The sequence below is a fragment of the Oncorhynchus gorbuscha genome, linkage group LG10 (genome assembly GCF_021184085.1).
Source record: "Oncorhynchus gorbuscha isolate QuinsamMale2020 ecotype Even-year linkage group LG10, OgorEven_v1.0, whole genome shotgun sequence".
NCBI lineage: Eukaryota > Metazoa > Chordata > Actinopteri > Salmoniformes > Salmonidae > Oncorhynchus > Oncorhynchus gorbuscha.
Genome location: NC_060182.1, coordinates 91,852,840 through 91,875,136, shown reverse-complemented (window position 1 = coordinate 91,875,136; position 22,297 = coordinate 91,852,840). Strand labels below are relative to the sequence as shown.

Below are 22,297 nucleotides of genomic sequence, written 5' to 3'. Positions count from 1 at the left end.
TGTAAATTGACTCACTCTTGATGAATGTTGATTTAAAGATGAACCCATCACTTTGATTGGTCTACAACTGTTTGGATATAATCTCAGCATCCTGTGAATTGTGTCTGATTTGACTTGAATGGTTTGCTTTTCTTTTGTAAAACAAGACATACATCCAGGTCAGGTGTGATTACCATCTGTGTGGTGATTGTATCTGGTTTCAGGGACTCTGTTGCGTGTAGGTGGGTCGTTCCACAAAAGGAGTGCCTTTTTGGTATTTTAAGTAGAAAATGTGCACCAATATTGAGTTTTAAAAGTCTGTTATATTAAATGAAGTGCCCTGTAATATAGACCACATGGAGAATTGAAATCAATAAAGACTTGTTAAAGTGCCAAAATGGAGCATTGTGACATATACCTTCTGACTTCAAAGAATTTAATCCACTTATCCCCAAAATGTCTTTCATTTTTAATCCCTAGTTATTTTGTTGTTTTGAGAATCTTTTCTGAATATTATTTATTTTGTGCGATTTAGTGATTTAATATACATCACTGGTCAAAAGTTTAGACACACCTACTCATTCCAGGGTTTTTCTTTATTTAAAAAAAAAACAACTATAAAAACCAATACATCAAAACTATGAAATAACACATATGGAATCATGTAGTAACCAAAAACAGTGTGTAACAAATCTACATATTTTAGATTCTTCAAAGTAGCCACACTTTTCCTTGACGACAGCTTTGCACACTCTTGGCATTCTCTCAACCAGCGACCACTTCATTAAAAACTATAGATGCATTTGACCGTAGTGGTAAATCAGCTCTTTGCTCCCCACTTACCTGGGTAATAATCTCCAAGCTGCTCTAAACGTTGATGTTTTTGGTGTCTCTAGGTTCATCTCTAGACTGGTGAATGAGGCCTGTTACAACTTTCTAACAAAACCTTTAAAGGGATTTTGTGAAACCATTCATTCATGGATGTATGTAAAACATATTTAACACGTATTGCAGGTTACAGAAGACTCATGTTTTACTATGAATCCCCACTCATCCCTGTTATATCTTGATGTGTTGGCTCTCTATGTACGTACATGTTTATAATCCACATAGTGTAAATATTGTTTTCCATAAAGTTAATAACACCTAAACCGAAATATGAAATTACCTTTAGGATCTCTTACCACCCTATTACTTTGGTTCTAATCTCCCTCTTTCAAAATCGCCCCAGTGACCAAATCTCTAACATTCCTGATCCTTCCCATATATTTTAACCCTAAACCTCCCACAATAACTATTGTCTATTGTTAGTCTCAGTGACCTTACTGACAATATCCCCGTTTAAAACATAAATAACTCGTGTTTAATATCCCAATAATATTCAAACAAAACTTCAAATATATTTTTCACTTACTCAGCTCCCTAAATATCCATTAGGAGGGCTTCACAGACTATGTTATCTGTCCTGGGACTGCTGCCTTTTGTCTTACGAAGTCGTTCAGAGTGTACACTTTTTTTTCTTTTTTAATATATAAATATTCTTGGGTATGTGATTATTTGAACTTACGCCTAAAATTGTGTGATCGTGAAGGGGCGCCGTTTGCTTCTGAGAATCTACGTCTAACAGTCGCTTCCCAATCACTTATGTCCCGTAGCCATTCTGTCTGCATACATAGTGGGGGGCACCGGCCGCAGATTAGAGATATCTATGTTTAACCCCGGGTGGTCGGCTGATATCTCGACATGCCTTATGGATGATAGTGCACACCTTGGTTTCAAACGATTCTCTACAGATAGAATGTGGCTACATGCTTGGGCCCCTGTTGAACACACACCCACACCCTTTGTTTTTGAAACACACACACACACTCCTGCTGCTCCGTCACACGCACACTCACGCACGCACCCGGATTTTCTGTCTTTTTTTCTTCGTAACAGACCGGGTTGATGGCTGGAAATTACATTTTCCCTTCGTTAAAGGGTGAGATACTGTTTTAAAACCATTGATTTAAGACCAAAATATATAGTACTAACTTTTTAAAGACATGTTCGAATTAATTACCAAATTGTACTACTATTTAAACACGCATCATTAGTGTTTTAATGTAAAAACATTGGAGACCTACAGTTGTACATTATTACAAACTTTATTACATACCATTGTAGGAAAGACTATAAATTGCTTCTGAGAATCTACGTCTAACAGTCGCTTCCCAATCACCTATGTCCAGTAGCCTTCAGAAATATCTATTCGGAGGGATTCACTTATTCACATCTTTTTGAATCTGTCCTGGCAGCTAAATATTCGGGGCTGTGGGTTTGCGCTAAAGCTGTTGTAACAGTGTTAAAGTATATGCTCCACGTTCTGTCCCTAACTAGGTGTTTCGAGACATTTTTTTGTTTTATAATGGTTACATGTTCATTACACATCCCTGCATTCTATATTATTAAGTAGGCTGTTGGTCTTTGAGGTCCGTTATGTCAATTTGCCTTTATACATCTCATTGACCTACTGTCAACTCCCTCAGTTGTAAACATCTACAATAATCATTAGACGTACGCGTCAGAGTTATCATACCCCGTGTCGGGGTTTGTACAGAGTTGGTTAAATCGGCTCTTTTGCTCCCCACTTACATGGCTAATAATCTCCAAGCTGCTCTAAGCGGTGTTGTTTGTGTGAATATTGTTTTCCATAATGTTAATAACCCCCCTAAACCGAAATATGAAATGACCTCTTCCCCCTATCGTTAAAGCGTGAGATACATTTTTAAAACCAGTGATTTAATTCAAAATATTTAGTACCTACATTTGAACACATGTTATAATTCCAAAATGTTTACTATTTCTTACAGATAAAGGGTCCTGTTAGCCCCGACCTGTAACTGACAGACTTACAGGTTATGTCTTTTGTTTGAATTGTTTGTGTCCGCTGTGCGGGGGAAATGATAATACAAGCGGAACTACGTAGCTAATACTGTTGTAACGGGGATCCTTATTGTAGCAACACACTTTTGGAGGAAAGGCAATCCAGCGCTGCGTTAGATACGTTTTCATGTCATCGGGTGTAGTTCATAAAGGTTGAAGAGTGTATGTTAGGATGTAGTGTGAATTCATGCCAGGAATAATAAGTGTGAAGTTTGATTTCCTCCCTTCTGTAATAAGCAGCCAATGAGGTATTTGTTCCTTTATTCATGTGTTTAATCTGAACCCGTTATAACGCCGGTTAAACTGTTATGTATGTAAGCACTTCAGAGTTATACCAAGCTAATAAGTCACTCGTAAGAAAAGGTTGTAAGAGTTTGCTTAACTGTATTTTTCATTTACTTTATAGTTCTCACGGAAGGTGATAATTCTCACTAAAACTACAGAATAAAGCCGCCAGTTAAAATCAAGGAACGGTTGTGCTCGTGGTGACTGAAGGGAGCTACACGACCATTATCCGTTTCGAATTCACCAACTCAAAGACGCTTGCCCGCTCCATCATAACTCCGTAAGTTTTCCCTCCCTGTGTAGATCAAACGTCCTGCCTGTAAATCCTGGGTATGCCCACATCATTAATTAATACGATGTGTAGAAAACTGTTTAAAGGCCTTAGATAAAGAGGCTGACATGATTGCATGTGCCTCATGTTTAACACGTATTGCTTGTTACAGAATACTACCGTTGTACATTTAATATCCACTAGCAGATTTCGTTGCCTTTGCACAAATTCTGTCATGTTACTGTGGTCTTTTTAAAAGTCAATAAATATGTGTGTAAAGTGTCCATGTTCGTTTCACTGTAGATTTGTTTAAGCCCTCCTAGAAACACCTAATTTCATCCCACAGCATTAATAAGCGGTGTAGAAGATGTTTAGCCATAAGTAAAGGCCTTTCATAAAGTGGCTGTCGTAATAAACCTGAAATGAGCTTTAGGATCTTTTCTTTGGGGTTCTAATCTCCCCAGGTGTACATGCACTGAAAATCCTTAGGCTGGAGCCATCTGGAAGCTCTGTGCCTGTACATATAAAGAGAACTAGATAGGAAACTAGGCTGAGAAACATTATTTAGATGGCTGTTTAATTGTTGTTTAAAGCCTGAAATGGACACAATGCCAAGGGACCTTGTTTCTAACACACACACACACACACACACACACACACACACACACACACACACACACACACACACACACACACACACACACACACACACACACACACACACACACACACACACGCACTCAGGTCTTAAAAATGGCTTGTTCTGGACATTTATAATGCCTATGCCCCAGATCCATAACCCAGGACATTCCTGCTTCATAGATAACAACCATAAGGGAGATAAAGCTGGGGGTGGGGGACATACACGGTCCCAAAAGTTCAAACACTCAACCCCCACCCTCCCCAGTTCAACCAGCCCCCCTAGACATCAAGCACCATGACTACTTCAAAGCATAACATAGAGATATAAAATAACACACACCCTCTAACACATGACCACACGAACAGGGGGACGGGCACAGATATCTGTATTCCCAGTCATGTGAAATCCATAGATTATGGACGAATAAATGCATTTCAATTGACAGATTTCCTTTTTATATGAACTTTAACTCAGTAAAATATTTGAAATTGTTGCATATATATTTTTGTTCAGTGTACTTCCAAAAAGGATCTAATGTACAAACAACCTCCCCAAAATGCCTCTTCAGGACCTCAATATATTGAGACGATGTACACTTCCAACCTGTGCATGGCAGTAATGAGTGATTGGAGGTGCCGAACAGGCATTTTCTGGGGTTGCTTGTATATTTAAAAGACCTACATTCTGGGCTTAACCTGAGAAAATGAAGATGGTAGCTCAGCGAAACTCCATTCTTGGTGAGTAAGAACATATTTTTACATTATACCGCTGTCTAATGAGTAGCGCTGAACGGTTAGTGTGAGGTTGTTTTGGTTCGATTTATTAAAAAATGATCAGGGTTTTAAATTTTAGATTATTTAAAAGCATTATGAAATAATGACATTTATTTTAGAGCTTTTTTTAATGGAAATCCCAAAAGGCAAAAATAGTGAACATTCAATTACCAAAACATTGAAAATATTCCGTTGGCTCAGTCAGGTCCACATTGGTTAGACGTCAATAGGAAATGACTGTGAAATAATACAATATTTCAGTTGGGTATATTACTTACTATTTATTTGATGACTTTATTTTTTTCAATCCTTAAACTTAGTCATCTCATCTCAGACAGTAGAATACAGCCAGCCAGCCAGACGTCCTCTCTGTGCTCCCAATATTGTACTGTATTTAGTCATACTATTTTCTATATTTTTTATTTAACCAGGTAGGCCAGTTGAGAACAAGTTCTCATTTGCAACTGCGACCTGGCCAAGATAAAGCAAAGCAGTGTGACACAGACAACAACACAGAGTTACACATGGAATAAACAATAAGCAAGCCAATAACACAAACAAGTTAATGACAGTAGAAAAAGAAAGTCTATATACAGTGTGTGCAAAAGGCATGAGGAGGTAGGCAATAAATAGGCCATAGTAGTGAATAATTACAATTTAGCAGATTAACACTGGAGTGATAAATGAGCAGATGATGATGTGCAAGTAGAGATACTGGTGTAAAAAGAGCAGAAAAGTAAATAAAATATAAACAGTATGGGGATGAGGTAGGTAGATTGGGGGGGCGACTATTTACAGATGGACTATGTACAGCTGCAGCAATCGGTTAGCTGCTCATATAGTTGGTGTTTTAAAGTTGGTGAGGGAAATAAAAGTCTCCAACTTCAGCGATTTTTGAAATTCGTTCCAGTCACTGGCAGCAGAGAACTGGAAGGAAAGGCGGCCAACTGAGGTGTTGGCTTTAGGGATGATCAGTGAGATACACCTGCTGGAGCGCGTGCTACGGGTGGGTGTTGTTATCGTGACCAGTGAACTGAGATAAGACGGAGATTTACATAGCATAGACTTATAGATGACCTGGAGCCAGTGTGTATGGCGACAAATATGTAGCGAGGGCCAGCCGACTAGAGCATACAGGTCGCAGTGGTGGGTGGTATAAGGTGATTTGGTAACAAAACGGATGGCACTGTGACAGACTGCATCCAATTTGCTGAGTAGAGTGTTTGAGGCTAGTTTGTAAATGACATCGTCGAAGACAAGGATAGTCAGTTTTACGAGGGTATGTTTGGCAGCATGAGGGAAGGATGCTTTGTTGCGAAACAGGAAGCCGATTCTTGATTTAATTTTGGATTGGAGATGCTTAATATGAGTCTGGAAGGAGAGTTTACAGTCTAACCAGACACCTAGGTATTGTAGTTGTCCACATATTCTAAGTCAGAACCGTCCAGAATAGTGATGCGGGCTGCGATCAGTTGAAGAGCATGCATTTAGTTTCACTTGCATTTAAAAGCAGTTGGAGGCCACAGTGATCAGAACAAGAGTTAAGAAATGCATGGAGCTGTTTTCCATCACCCTTCCATAGAACAGAAATATCAAAAGTACCGTTTCCAAATGATTTTAGGCAATATTTTTGTTGAGAGGTTTGAAAATGGACTTTCTCCATGTAAAACACATACAAATCAGCATAGTTAGGAGCCATAGGGGATTCCATAGCAGTAGTCTTCGTCGGAATAAAGAAATCATTTAGAAACATTAAGTAGTTGTGTGTGAGTACTATTTCAGCCAATGTTATAATGCATGCACTGGAAGGTAATTCATTAGGGTCACGTTGCAGAAGAAAAAGTTCCACGTCTTCAATATTGCCCCCGTGTGGAATATTTGTGTATAAAGACTCAACATCAAAAGTAACTAACAAAGTATTATCAGGGAGAGGATCAAGAGGTGCAATAATAGATATCATACTGCTGGTGTCCTTTACAAAGGAGGGGAGCTGTTCTGAGATCATACTGCTGGTATCCTTTACAAAGAAGGGGAGCTGTTCTGAGATCATACTGCTGGTGTCCTTTAGGAGGGGAGCTGTTCTGAGATCATACTGCTGGTATCCTTTACAAAGAAGGGGAGCTGTTCTGAGATCATACTGCTGGTATCCTTTACAAAGAAGGGGAGCTGTTCTGAGATCATACTGCTGGTATCCTTTACAAAGGAGGGGAGCTGTTCTGAGATCATACTGCTGGTATCCTTTACAAAGGAGGGGAGCTGTTCTGAGATCATACTGCTGGTGTCCTTTACAAAGGAGGGGAGCTGTTCTGAGATCATACTGCTGGTGTCCTTTACAAAGGAGGGGAGCTGTTCTGAGATCATACTGCTGGTGTCCTTTACAAAGGAGGGGAGCTGTTCTGAGATCATACTGCTGGTGTCCTTTACAAAGAAGGGGAGCTGTTCTGAGATCATACTGCTGGTGTCCTTTAGGAGGGGAGCTGTTCTGAGACCATACTGCTGGTGTCCTTTAGGAGGGGAGCTGTTCTGAGACCATACTGCTGGTGTCCTTTAGGAGGGGAGAGACCATATTGCTGGTGTCCTTTAGGAGGGGAGCTGTTCTGAGACCATACTGCTGGTGTCCTTTAGGAGGGGAGCTGTTCTGAGATCATACTGCTGGTGTCCTTTAGGAGGGGAGCTGTTCTGAGACCATACTGCTGGTGTCCTTTAGGAGGGGAGCTGTTCTGAGATCATACTGCTGGTGTCCTTTAGGAGGGGAGCTGTTCTGAGACCATACTGCTGGTGTCCTTTAGGAGGGGAGCTGTTCTGAGATCATACTGCTGGTGTCCTTTAGGAAGGGAGCTGTTCTGAGACCATACTGCTGGTGTCCTTTAGGAGGGGAGCTGTTCTGAGACTATACTGCTGGTGTCCTTTAGGAGGGGAGCTGTTCTGAGACCATATTGCTGGTGTCCTTTAGGAGGGGAGCTGTTCTGAGACCATACTGCTGGTGTCCTTTAGGAGGGGAGCTGTTCTGAGATCATACTGCTGGTGTCCTTTAGGAGGGGAGCTGTTCTGAGACCATATTGCTGGTGTCCTTTAGGAGGGGAGCTGTTCTGAGACCATTGCTGGTGTCCTTTAGGAGGTGTTCTGAGATCATACTGCTGGTGTCCTTTAGGAAGGGGCTGTTCTGAGACCATACTGCTGGTGTCCTTTAGGAGGGGAGCTGTTCTGAGACTATACTGCTGGTGTCCTTTAGGAGGGGAGCTGTTCTGAGACCATATTGCTGGTGTCCTTTAGGAGGGGAGCTGTTCTGAGACCATACTGCTGGTGTCCTTTAGGAGGGGAGCTGTTCTGAGATCATACTGCTGGTGTCCTTTAGGAGGGGAGCTGTTCTGAGACCATATTGCTGGTGTCCTTTAGGAGGGGAGCTGTTCTGAGACCATACTGCTGGTGTCCTTTAGGAGGGGAGCTGTTCTGAGATCATACTGCTGGTGTCCTTTAGGAAGGGAGCTGTTCTGAGACCATACTGCTGGTGTCCTTTAGGAGGGGAGCTGTTCTGAGACTATACTGCTGGTGTCCTTTATAAAGGAGGAGAGCTGTTCTGAGACCATACTGCTGGTGTCATTTTAGGAGGGGAGCTGTTCTGAGACCATACTGCTGGTGTCCTTTAGGAGGGGAGCTGTTCTGAGACCATACTGCTGGTGTCCTTTATAAAGGAGGGGGAGCTGTTCTACGAATGGTATAATTACAAAAGTCGATAAAGGGGCTGTTACTGCACCAATGTCCCCTACAATAGGGCGCCCTGGAGGTTAAGTAACACTCGTGTAATTTCGGCAAAGTATAGAAAAAGGCCATTTTAGGGTGTTGATGAATAGACAAAGTCGTGTTTTGTTGTTGTTGGTGATCTGACCAGAACTTAAATACCCATCTAAGATCTGAGTTTCTTGTAAAAGGTGTTGTCTATGACCCTAGTTTACACAAACTGTCCTATCCATGAGTACAACCGACCCACCCTTATCAGCAGGGCGGGTAAAGACTGACGCAACGGAAAATCAAGCAAAGCTTGTTTTTCATCCTGAGTTAAACTATGGAAAGATTTGTACTCATGTTTGTACTTAGTAATCTCTAACATCATTTTCAACAAGTCTGCAATATGTCTCAATAGATGTGCTAAAGTATAGGGGAGCTAAAGTATTCCCTTAAACGAATGCTTCTAAAAATAAAAACATGTCTACCTTAACATCGAAATCGTTGCACTGAATTGTAGGCACAAAAGACAACCCTTTAATATTAAGCAAGGAGACTTGGGCAGGGCTCGATATCTTGCTTGATACATTAAAGACACTCACCGTGTGAACGGCCTCTTGTTGCTGTTACGCACCGACCGACGCTGATGTCTTTTTTTTTTGTGCAGTCCAAATCTGAACCAATCATAGAAGTTTGGTTCAGATTCTGTTCGGTCTGAACCATCTTTAATTTATCCCAAACATAGACCTCTAAAAATGACGTATTTTCAACTTTTCAGAACCGAAAATGACCCTGATTAAAAACATCCGGAAAATGCGTATTTTCAACTTTTATTCAGAAATGAAAATGGGTCTCAGAATGGCAAGGACCAGCACTGGATAACAACCAGAGCTGCAGGTAGTCTAGAGAAGACTGAACTCTAAACCCATCAGGACATGGCCAGGGGAAACGTCATGTTTTATAGCCTAAAATACGCCCATTTATTTATGTTTTGAGAAAATCTGAATGCGAACATTTGGTTTTTAGTCACACTTCGGGTGACTAGGCTACCTAGGCTTTTTGAATTATTTCCCCCCCCCCCTGGAATCAATCAATCAACACAATGGTGCTGACATACTGTGTGAGTGTTCTTTAAATTACAGGATGCAAAGGCATACATCATGGATCATCAACTAGATGCGGACACGGGACAATTTATTTATTGAGCAGATGGTCAGGGGGCCGGAACGAATGCAAATTGACCACAAGAAGCCCAAACCGATAAAGCGCTTTCGGAAAGTATTCAGACTCGACATTCTCCACATTTTGTTACGTTACAACCTTATTCTAAAATTGATTAAATTGTTTCCCCCTTATCAATCTACACACAATACCCTATAATGACAAAGTAAAAACAGATTTGTAGAAATGTTTGCAAATGTATGAAAATAAAAAACGTAAATATTACATTTTAAATAAGTATTCATACCCTTTATTCGGTACTTTGTTGAAACACCTTCGGCAGCGATTACAGCCTTGGGTTTTCTTCTGTATGACGCTATAAGCTTGGCACACGTGTATTTGGGGAGTTTCTCCCATTCTTCTCTGCAGATCCTCTCAAGCTCTGTCAGGTTGGGTGTGGGGCGTCGCTGCACAGCTATTTTTAGGTCTCTCCAGAGATGTTTGATCGGCTTCATGTCTGGACTACAAGGACATTCAGATACCTCTCCCGAAGACACTCCTGCGTTGTGTTGGCTGTGTGCTTAGGGTTGTTGTCCTCTTGGAAGGTGAACCTTCGCAGCAGTCTGAGGTCCTGACCAATCTGGTGCAGGTTTTCAAGGATCTCCCTCTACTTTGCTCCGTTCATCTTTCCCTCGACTCCCAGTCGCTGCCTCTGAAAAACATCCCACAGCATGATGCTGCCATCACTGCGCTTCACCGTAGGGATGGTGCCAGATTTCCTCCAGATGTGGCATTAAAGTTAAATCTTGGATTCATCAGACCAGAGAATGTAGTTTCTCGTGGTCTGAGAGTCCTTTAGGTGCCATTTGGCAAACCACAAACTGGCTGTCATGTGCCTTTTACTGAGGATTGGCTTCCATCTGGCCACTCTACCATAAAGGCCTGATTAGTGGAGTGTTACAGAGATGGGAGAACATTCCAGAAGGACAACCATCTCCACAGAGGAGCTCTGTCAGTGACCATGGAGTTCTTGGTCACCTCCCTGACCAAGGCCCTTCTACGCCGATTGCTCAGTTTGGGCAGGAGGCCAGCTCTAGGAAGAGTCTTGGTGGTTGCAAACGTCTCCCATTTAAGAATGATGGAGGCCACTGTGTTCTTGGATCTTCAATGCTGCAATAAATGTGTTGGTACCCTTCCCCAGATCTGTTCCGCAACACAATCCTGTCTCAGAGCTTCAACTCCAACTGTCCCCTTTCCTCCCGGGCAGCCTGATCCTCCTCTCCTGCTCCATGACTGAGTGACTCACTACGTGCTAACAGAACAGGGTTGCTAACAGAACAGGGTTGCTAACAGAACAGGGTTGCTAACAGAACAGGGTTGCTAACAGATCAGGGTTGCTAACAGAACAGGGTTGCTAACAGAACAGGGTTGCTAACAGATCAGGGTTGCTAACAGATCAGGGTTGCTAACAGAACAGGGTTGCTAACAGAACAGGGTTGCTAACAGAACAGGGTTGCTAACAGAACAGGGTTGCTAACAGAACAGGGTTGCTAACAGAACAGGGTTGCTAACAGAACAGGGTTGCTAACAGAACAGGGTTGCTAACAGAACAGGGTTGCTAACAGAACAGGGTTGCTAACAGATCAGGGTTGCTAACAGATCAGTTACACAGAACTGGAAGAAAACTAAACTTCCGGAGGACTTATCATCCTTCCACTCTCTCTACGTAGCAAGTACGCACGATTACATGTGAGTAATGTGTAGTAAGTGTGAAGAGGCTGTAAGAAAATAAACTTGTATTTTATTACATTATTTGTTTATTGATGTTTTGTATTCTTAGCAGTGGGTGCAGGCCAAGGCCGGACTGTCTCCTGAACTCGCCGTTTAACCGATCCGGAGATTGGAGGGATGAGAGAGTGGGGAGAGCTGGTTAAGGTTGGGGAGGTTGGGGCAGGGCTGGTTAAGGTAGGAGAGGTTGGGGCAGGGCTGGTTAAGGTAGGAGAGGTTGGGGCAGGCTGGTTAAGGTAGGAGAGGTTGGGGCAGGAATGTTTAAGGTAGGGGAGGTTGGGGCAGGGCTGGTTAAGGTAGGAGAGGTTGGGGCAGGAATGTTTAAGGTTGGGGAGGTTGGGGTTGGGGCAGGGCTGGTTTGTGATGGCTGGGTGGAATGGGTTGTGATTACCGGTAATGGGAATGGGGAAAATAAGAAATCAAAGTGTGGTGCAGTAGGTGATATTAATGTGAGGGGACTGGACATGGAGGCTGATGGTGTTCCCAGAAGAAGGGTGGGGGAGGCACTGGAAGTTCTTGAACTCACAGGCGTCTGGTGTTCTAGGGCGACTGACCCGGAGACAGAGAGCTGCCGAAGCGCCTCCCCTTCCCCCAGGCGATCCTTCTCCATCTTGAGGCGCTCCCTCTCCACCTGCAGGCGCTCTGTCTCCACCCTCAAGCGCTCTCTATCCAGCTGGAGCCGGTTCTTCTCCACATCCAGGTGTGCCTTCTGTGTTTCATGTGCTTTTTCTAATAAATCATAAAGAGCTTGGTGGACGTGCTGGGCGGTCTGTGTAACATGGATTTGTTGCGTTTGTGTGTCCAGGATTTGTTGGAGAAGATTGGCTTGGGGGCCTTGTGGTGTCCAGCCAGACGTGATGGGTTGGGGTGTAGAGTCAGAGTGGATGGAATGAGCTGGTGCAGGACAGGAGGTGATGGGTTGGGGAACAAAGCCAGAGTGGATGGAATGAGCTGGTGCAGGACAGGAGGTGATGGGTTGGGGAACAAAGCCAGAGTGGATGGAATGAGCTGGTGCAGGACGGGAGGTGATGGGTTGGGGTGCGGTGCCAGACTGGATTGAGTGAGCTGGTGCAGGACAGGAGGTGATGGGTTTGGGTGAGGTGCCAGAGAGTGCATCTGCGTTGCTCACTCTTTGGGGTTTCAGGCTGGGTATCTGTAAAGCACTCTGTGACAACTGCTGATGTAAAAAGGGCTTTATAAAATAAATTTGATTCATTGATTGAGAGTGGATTGAGTGAGCTGGTGGTGCAGGACGGGAGGTGATGGGTTGGGGTGTAGAGCCAGAGTGGATTGAGTGAGCTGGTGCAGGACGGGAAGTGATGGGTTGGGGAGCAGAGCCAGAGTGAGCTGGTGCATGATGGGAGATGATGGGTTGGGGAGCAGAGCCAGAGTGAGCTGGTGCAGGACGGGAGGTGATGGGTTGGGGTGGCCCTGTTGGTGCTGGCCAAGGTGTTGATGGTGAGGTGGAGGGTTGCTCCTCCACGGTGACAGAGGGTAAAGCTGACTCCACAGTTCCCTCTGCTGCTGTTGGGGGACCAGAGCTGGAGATTTCTCCCTGACAGGGACCTGGACAAGACGGATTCGGTCAATATTATTTCAGATATTTTATATTATTTATCACTTCTTGTTGAAATTATTTATTTTAAATTGTCATGTTTTCCGTTGGTAAACCATTGTGGTTATGTTTTTTTAATCCAAATAAAGAATACACTTAAATTATTCCTGGAGTGTGTTCTGTCCTTTCCATTCATCAGGTACTCATTTAATACAGTCTTTATGGAATGTAAATAAAGGTTGTGTGGCTCAGTGAAATGTAAACTTCGCTTTGCCTCATATAGGCGACTCATGAGACCACACAAACACATCTAAAAGGGATAAAATAGTGAGGTTATTAATGACACTTTGGACGGTGTATCAATACACCCAGTCACTACAAAGATACAGGCGTCCTTCCTAACTCAGTTGCCGGAGAGGAAGGAAACTGATCAGGGATTTCACCATGAGGCCAATGGTGAGTTTAAAAGCATTTATGAGTGTGGTCAGCAGGTAAGCTAGCGGTTAAGAGCTTTGGGGCAGTAACCGAAAGGTCGTCGTTTTGAATACCTGAGCCGAATTGGTGAAAAATCAGTTGATGTGCCCTTGAGTAAGGCACTTGACACTAATTGCTCTTGTGAGCCTCTCTTGATAAGAGCCTTCTCTAAATGACACAAATTTTGTGAAAATGAACTACAAATTACCACCCTCTTCTGGTGAATTGCTGTATATGTGTAATAATACCATTAATTACATTGTCTAATTATGCCAGTTTCTATGTATTAAATGGGTTGCAGACTTAAACTAGTAGAGTTCCCTCTTTGGAACTTTGATGGATCTTGTGCAGTAGGCCTACATTCTGTCAATCTATGTAGAGCAAATCAACATTAAACCCCAATCAGATGCAGGGTTTTTGAAATACACATTTCTTAATAATTAATGTAATTGATCTGGATATACACTTGCTTTGTAGCACATATGATAGGACCAATCTACAAGGATGCCTGGTTAAAGCAAATGTCAAACAGCAACTCCAATTCATTTTTTTTTTTTTCAATTTAAACCAAACAATACATAATTCAATATTGTATAATGTGAGGTATATTTCACTATGAAATATACTGTATATAGACCTAATGTATAATATATTAGTGTGACGTAATTATAATTAAGATATAATTACAAGATTAGCACTCACCAAATCCCAAATCAACAGGCCCTACACCAGCTTCGGTCTCTGCCATTCGGGAGAAAAGTTGCTGCTCCAGGTCGGTCAGCGCCGGCACGGTGTTTGGCCCCCCACCAGTCTGGGTGGACAATGTCCGGATAGAAGAAACCTTTTGCTTGATTTGGCTCCTTATGAGATTGTACTTCTTCCGGACATCGTCACCACATCTCGCCACAGCCGAGGTCAAGGTCCCAGCGATGGTGTTCCAGGTTGCAGTCTTTGACCCCCGGGGGCGAATGTGGGCCTGGGGGCCGAAGAGGTCCTCCCAGTGCCCAAGTACCCCTGAAATAATAAGATCCTCATCTCCAGGGGTGAATCGGTGCCTCTTTTTTTCAGCTTCCTTCTCCATTCCTTTCGGTTTTCTTTTTCCTTTATCTACATGTGAAATTGATATAAAATCAGCACCAGGTTGAGGTTTATGATTCATTCCTAGGAAACAGGCTAAACTTTATGAACTTACTCGTGTTCTTCATTGTTGGTCACATTAAGAAACAGTTGTAACTGTGTGGTATTTAAACCACGAGGCCCAACGGGGTGTGCTATATTTATTTAACCTTTTATTCAATTAGGCAAGTCAGTTAAGAACAAATTCTTATTAACAATGACGGCCTACCAAAAGGAAAAAAGCCTCTGGCCATAATAATCTGATAGTTTGGGTCCTGAATGCTAATTAATAAGTCAAGATAATGTACCTAATCAAGTGCACGGTTGGATTTACAATACTGCTCAGTCATAACAGGCATCTCTTGCTATGAAAGTCTACAGCAGAATGAGCCAGTAAACCCTCTCCAGAATGATAGTCTAGCTTCTATTTAGTCTGGATTTTTCACAGTAACTTTCTCAGAAATAATCCTGCTGCAACATGTTGAATAGACATTTCAACTAGTTGGTCCTTTTGAGAGGTTGGTTCTGTTTCAGAGTTAAATGTCCGATACATTTCAGACAACATTTCACTGGAGACTTCTGGGCACCCGAGTGGCGCAGAGGTCTAAGGCACAAAACCACAGTGCTAGAGGTGTCACTACAGACCCTGGTTCGAATCCAGGCTGTATCCGCACAATTGGCCCAGCGTTGTCCGGGGTAGGCCGTCGTTGTAAATAAGAGTTTGTTCTTGACTGACTTGCCTAGATAAATAAAGGTTAAAACTTTTTTTTTTTCATCCAATGGTTCCTGTGGAGTCTAACAAGTGCATTTCAATTTATCATGGACTTACATAACACAACATAAGGTTGGACACTACTACTCAATTATGTGTTTTTTTTTGTGCTGGGATTTTCACACTCAACAGTTGACACTTTGTCGAGTCCACGTCCCGATGAATTGACGTTGTTCTCGGGGCAAAACGCAATACTTTGTTTTGTACACTCAGTGTATCTCTTGGACTGAGTCCAGCATGCAGGTTAATGCCATTAGCCTGAAGGGTATGCATGCATCATAAAATCACGTGTTCTTTTTCATAACATTGCTAGAATCAAGGTATTGTTTGTCATTGGGTGTTGTTCTGCCCCCTGAAGCAAGACAGGCAGGAGTGATGTCGGTTATCTACGTTGGTTTGAATTCTGTCCAGATTCTGAACTGTGGTTTAAATATGTTCTATGTGTGAGAAGAAAGAAAACACAGACCTTTGAGTAGTAAGACTTGGTGTCCTTCCGTCTCTTCTTCTTTCTCTCCAGCCGGCCCTAAGTTGAAGACAAATATAACATGTTGATGAGTAGGTTCCCCTGTTCCCCTTTTCATGACTCCAATTACATTACAGTGGAGCCGTTCCACGTCCCATTTGGCCCAGTGGGGAAAATGGCCCGACTCTCTGATAGTGCCCTGCGTTGCCCAAATGCTCTGTCTAAACGCAAATACACCTCAGTTGCGATATACGGTTTTGGAAACATTTGGAGCTTAACATAAGCAAGACAATTTTTCTCAAATGACAAAATATATACTTACAGTACACAGTCTAGGAAAGCTGCACCTGGCTTTACTTAGAGAGATATGTGCGATGCATCCAGGTATGTGGAATGGTCCAATGGAAATGTCAGCACAAGGTGAGAGGACGTCGTAGCGAAGGGTGAAACCAGCCGGATACAATTTCACTAAACTGTGCATGGTATGTATATTTTAAAAGTTATTTATGACAGTTACGTTAAAAGGTTTCCAAAAGTGTATTGCTATAGGATTAAAAAAACATTAAAAACAGGAGAATTAGCTTAATCAATTTAGCTTAAAGACTAGGTGTGCTGATTTCCCAGCTAGCGTATAACGTTCTGAGAGCCATGTTTCATAGAGCTTGGCGAGTGGTTTTTCATACAACCTTCCCACCATGTTCTGGGAATACCGCAGGATACCCATATAGCACAAAACATTCTGAGAACCATTTGTTTCTTGGGAATTTCAGTACTTCAGCATAACATTTCCTACAGTTCTCCTCATGGTTCTTTTTAAAGCACGTGTCAAATTCATTCCACAGAGTACCTTGCCTTGTACTCCATTAACGAATTAAGGTCAGTAATTAGTAAGGAACTCTCCTCACCTGGTTGTCTAAGTCTTAATTGAAAGGAAAAAAACAAAAAACCAGCAGACACCAGGTCCTCCGAGAAATGAGTTTTAACAGACCTGATTTAAAGTAATATTCTCAAATTGTTCAGAGAACGTTAAGAGACTACATTCTTCTGTGAGAATTTAAGTACTTCAGCTGGTTTCCTCATGGTTTTGTTTAAATTTATGCTCTCAGAACATTAAGACAACTTTCCATAAAAACCACAAGAAAACAATAATGTTCCTTGAATGTTACTAAGGCTGTTTAAAAACAAACATTTCTAAACTACTTCCTCTGAGTATAACGGCAGATGGCATCCAATGTTGTATTACCGCCCCCAACTGGGCTATAATATAAATCCATTATACTTTGTGATACATAATGGGGGAAAATGAATATATAAAACACTAAAAAACACCCTGCCAACTAACGACACACTCATTCAAAACCCACTAGCCCATTCTACTACTTCAACCCCATCTGCTCCTGCACGATGCCAACTAACCCTACACTCATTCAAAACCCACTACCCCATTCCACTACTTCAACCCCATCGGCTCCTGCACCATGCAAACTAACCCTACACTCATTCAAAACACACTACCCCATTCCACTACTTCAACCCCATCTGCTCCTGCACCATGCCAACTAACCCTACACTCATTCAAAACCCACTACCCCATTCCACTACTTCAACCCCATCTGCTCCTGCACCATGCCAACTAACCCTACACTCATTCAAAACACACTAGCCCATTCCACTACTTCGACCCCATCTGCTCCGGCACCATGCCAACTAACCCTACACTCATTCAAAGCACACTACCCCATTCCACTACTTCAACCCCCTCTGCTCCTGCACCATGCCAACTAACCCTACACTCATTCAAAACACACTAGCCCATTCCACTACTTCGACCCCATCTGCTCCTGCACCATGCCAACTAACCCTACACTCATTCAAAACACACTAGCCCATTCCACTACTTCAACCCCCTCTGCTCCTGCACCATGCCAACTAACCCTACACTCATTCAAAGCACACTACCCCATTCCACTACTTCGACCCCATCTGCTCCTGCACCATGCCAACTAACCCTACACTCATTCAAAGCACACTACCCCATTCCACTACTTCGACCCCATCTGCTCCTGCACCATGCCAACTAACCCTACACTCATTCAAAACACACTAGCCCATTCCACTACTTCAACCCCATCTGCTCCTGCACCATGCCAACTAACCCTACACTCATTCAAAGCACACTACCCCATTCCACTACTTCAACCCCCTCTGCTCCTGCACCATGCCAACTAACCCTACACTCATTCAAAACACACTAGCCCATTCCACTACTTCAACCCCATCTGCTCCTGCACCATGCCAACTAACCCTACACTCATTCAAAGCACACCCATCTGCTCCTGCACCATGCCAACTAACCCTACACTCATTCAAAACACACTAGCCCATTCCACTACTTCAACCCCCTCTGCTCCTGCACCATGCCAACTAACCCTACACTCATTCAAAGCACACTACCCCATTCCACTACTTCGACCCCATCTGCTCCTGCACCATGCCAACTAACCCTACACTCATTCAAAACACACTAGCCCATTCCACTACTTCAACCCCCTCTGCTCCTGCACCATGCCAACTAACCCTACACTCATTCAAAGCACACTACCCCATTCCACTACTTCGACCCCATCTGCTCCTGCACCATGCCAACTAACCCTACACTCATTCAAAACACACTAGCCCATTCCACTACTTCGACCCCATCTGCTCCTGCACCATGCCAACTAACCCTACACTCATTCAAAACACACTAGCCCATTCCACTACTTCGACCCCATCTGCTCCGGCACCATGCCAACTAACCCTACACTCATTCAAAACACACTAGCCCATTCCACTACTTCAACCCCATCTGCTCCTGCACCATGACAACGACCTGGAAGGACGGGACACCATCACTCAACACACCCTGGAACTCTTCTGAAGTCAAATCTCGTATAGCCAAATACTCCTATGCAGCTGCCACTACAACATTTATTTTCTGTGATTTATATTCCATTTCTGTGGTACAGATGATAACCATTGCTATGAACGCTAGGAAACCAACCTTTCTGAATCATGTATCTCTCATTGGCCAATCCCTCTGTGCTGGCACAGATCTACTACTCACAGGGATCCTCTTAGGATCCTTGACCCATCCTCCTCTACTTTCTTCACTGCCTCAGTATGACACCTTCTGCACTTCTGACTCTAGCCACCTCAACTTGCCGCTCTCTCACCAGACACTTCTGACTCTAGCCACCTCAACCTACCGCTCTCTCACCAGACACTTCTGACTCTAGCCACCTCAACCTGCCTCTCTCTCACCAGACACTTCTGACTCTAGCCACCTCAACCTGCCGCTCTCTCACCAGACACTTCTGACTCTAGCCACCTCAACTTGCCGCTCTCTCACCAGACACTTCTGACTCTAGCCACCTCAACCTACCGCTCTCTCACCAGACACTTCTGACTCTAGCCACCTCAACCTGCCGCTCTCTCACCAGACACTTCTGACTCTAGCCACCTCAACCTGCCGCTCTCTCACCAGACACTTCTGACTCTAGCCACCTCAACTTGCCGCTCTCTCACCAGACACTTCTGACTCTAGCCACCTCAACCTGCCGCTCTCTCACCAGACACTTCTGACTCTAGCCACCTCAACCTGCCGCTCTCTCACCAGACACTTCTGACTCTAGCCACCTCAACTTGCCGCTCTCTCACCAGACACTTCTGATGCCAAGCAACAAGGGCACTTCTTCAGTTGTCCCACAACTTTATCCACCGAACGTACACAATCCTCCATCCCATTCCCTCATCTTGATTAGGATCTCCCTCCTACAAACTGCTATGACATGACCATAAATGGTAAACCTGAAACAGGGCAGTGGATTCAGGCTCTAACAGGATAACTGATATATATCCTAACATGACTTTGTCAGGTAGAGACTCTGACTCAAAGACTGACAGTGACTCCTGTTTCACCACCGGATCTGAGTCGCACCAAACGGTGGGCGTCACAAGCACCAGGAATTTAAACTTCAATTGCCCCACCTCCACACTACCCCAGAAAATCACTACTTTCAATGGTGCCCTGTTCCTAAGAGCAAAGCAAGAAACAGATCTTGCCCCAAGTTGAATGACATGGACCACCTACTCCCCCTGGTCAGAAGAAACAAACATCACAAGTCCACTATAGGTTACCTTCCCTGACTCCACCTCCTTTCCCACCCACCCTGAAACCACAAATGGTTCTGCCAAAAGGTAAGGATGCACTTTCTCCCCAAAAAGTCACTCCTACTGGTCCAGACTCTTCTTTATCATGTCCATTGACGCCAGGCTCTGTTTCCAAGCTCTTCACCACACCTCACTTAACTCGTCCTCATTCACTTCCATTTCACCTACAGAACTCAGTCTGGTGTACGGCTCACTCTGTTTGCACATGACACCAATCCTCTTTGACACCCCATCTCCACCTTCCTCAAATTCAACCTCTGCTATTCTCTTCGACCTCTTATTTTCCATTACATTTACATTTAAGTCATTTAGCAGACGCTCTTATCCAGAGCGACTTACCCCCCCTCCATTCCTCTCCTTCCTGCTCAGAAATCCACCTTTGTGTCCCTGTCCCAATAGTCCTCTTCTCCCGACTTGACTTGCGGCCCAGTGACATTCAGACGTAACTCCATCTCATAACCTCCGGGCGGCAACATTTTGGGAACATGAGCAGTGACCATACTGGAAAAAAAAAAAACCAACCCCCAGACTCAACTCTTTTCTACTCGTGTCGGAAAACCTTCAGCTCTGCACTTCTTTCATCTCTCTGACCGCTGGGCCTCATTCAACACACTTCCCGAATCTCCCAGCAACAAAACTCTATCCTACCTTGTTAAGAAATGGAGTCTGTTTGAATAGACTAAAATGAACAGAGCAGTGGACTAATTCCAGGAATAGAGAGCAGAAGATCATAGGTTAGAGTCACATTGATCCGGTGCCACAATAATAATAAAAGAGTGCGTTTGCATGATTAATACTCATCAGTCCTATCTGTGCTTGGAGATCACAACAGGTAACCCAAACTAAGCTAGCAGTGTTAAGTGTTACTGAAATATGTTCTCAGAATGTCATTTAATTACCTTTAAATAACATTCTGAGAATGCAAATTATAGGTTAATAAAACATACCATGAAAACATTCTGGGAACCATAGTAAAACGTTCTCAGAACGTCCCTGCAATCTAGAACAGGCGGAATGTTCACTTCCGTTCTCAGAACGTCCCTGCAATCTAGAACAGGCGGAATGTTCACTTCCGTTCTCAGAACGTCCCTGCAATCTAGAACAGGCGGAATGTTCACTTCCATTCTCAGAACGTTTTTAGGAAACGTTTGGCTTTGTTCCCAGAACCAATGGGAAACCAAAAACGTACATTCACACAACTTCCAAAGAACCAAATGTGCTAGCTGGTTTAAGAGCAGGTCCCTGCTGTTCATATAATCTTATTCATTATGATCATAAGGGCAAAACTGATCCTACAAATGGCCCTACAAGCAGACCGTGAAATCAGGCGGTGCTCTGCTTTTACCATGATACACAAATGTTTCAATCTCTTCCTCCTTTACTTCATCTTTAATGTTGACATTCAGCCCCAGTGTTTGACTGCAGTCTTCCTGCTTCACTGATGCCATCTCTGGAGCCTGCTGTTCACTCTGGACTTTACTGTTACAATCAGGACCCTCAGATTAGGTGCGGTAAAGGAGAGCTGCAGGCAGGGTTTGTTTTCACCATCCTAAAATAAAAGACCAGACACGCATCCCAAGTAAAAAATATGAAATGACTACTATGTAATACAAATAGCTGCTATTAACTGGTATGTTGGATTTGAGAGGACATTTTCTCTGGTAATCTCTGATTATAAACATAAGATCAGGAAGAAAAGTGTGAACACTGAAAAAATGTGTGTCTTTTATTGTAGGCATAATGTACATACAACATTTAAATTAATCAATACTTTTTCTTTCCAGCCGTGCAATGGGCTGTGGATAGCCTGCACTCACCATGATATGAGCAAGCCTTAGCGACTGACATCAAGGCTCCTGTGCTGCTAACTAACGTTAACTATCTACAGTAGCTAGTCGACAGAGACGCTGTATACTAAATTAGCTCATATGCGTTCAATCAAAATAGAATCCTAAAATTGCATTTAGCTCGTTAATTCGGAAGCGAAATAAACGGTTTCTGAAGTATCGATACGTTAAAAAAAAAACTGAGCATGAGGATCCAAAACAAAGAAACGCGGTAAAACTTCCTCATTGGTCTTCTTCTGTCTTCATTAGTAACGTTTGGTGACCAACAGCAAGTGTTTACTGCCACCTAACGTCCGGGAGGGTAACGTGG

The 22,297-nt window shown here is 43.3% G+C and overlaps 1 protein-coding gene and 1 long non-coding RNA gene across 8 annotated transcripts; one reads left to right on the top strand and one right to left on the bottom strand.

Moving 5' to 3' along the window:
* Positions 1 to 3,099: 3,099 nt before the first annotated feature.
* LOC124046747 lies at positions 3,100 to 13,267 on the top strand. Its single transcript, XR_006841055.1, has 4 exons — positions 3,100 to 3,152; positions 3,311 to 3,469; positions 12,093 to 12,248; positions 12,354 to 13,267. It is a non-coding gene; the product is annotated as an uncharacterized LOC124046747 (long non-coding RNA).
* LOC124046737 (flocculation protein FLO11-like) lies at positions 11,029 to 22,238 on the bottom strand. 7 transcript variants are annotated; one of them, XM_046367454.1, is made up of 6 exons: positions 21,486 to 21,620; positions 20,480 to 20,641; positions 15,932 to 15,988; positions 14,280 to 14,684; positions 11,865 to 13,114; positions 11,029 to 11,775 (listed from the first exon to the last, which is right to left on the bottom strand). In XM_046367454.1, the coding sequence occupies exons 2-6, from the start codon at positions 20,574 to 20,576 to the stop codon at positions 11,578 to 11,580; spliced, it is 2,007 nt and encodes a 668-aa protein (XP_046223410.1). In that variant the 5' UTR covers positions 20,577 to 20,641; positions 21,486 to 21,620; the 3' UTR covers positions 11,029 to 11,577. The 7 variants fall into 7 exon arrangements, with proteins under 7 accessions (XP_046223410.1, XP_046223413.1, XP_046223414.1 ...); XM_046367457.1 differs by lacking the exon at positions 20,480 to 20,641 and adding an exon at positions 16,251 to 16,401 and having other exon boundaries at positions 11,033 to 11,775; positions 21,486 to 21,608; XM_046367458.1 differs by lacking the exons at positions 20,480 to 20,641; positions 21,486 to 21,620 and adding exons at positions 16,251 to 16,401; positions 16,834 to 18,236 and having other exon boundaries at positions 11,033 to 11,775.
* Between the last annotated feature and the right edge of the window lie 59 nt (positions 22,239 to 22,297).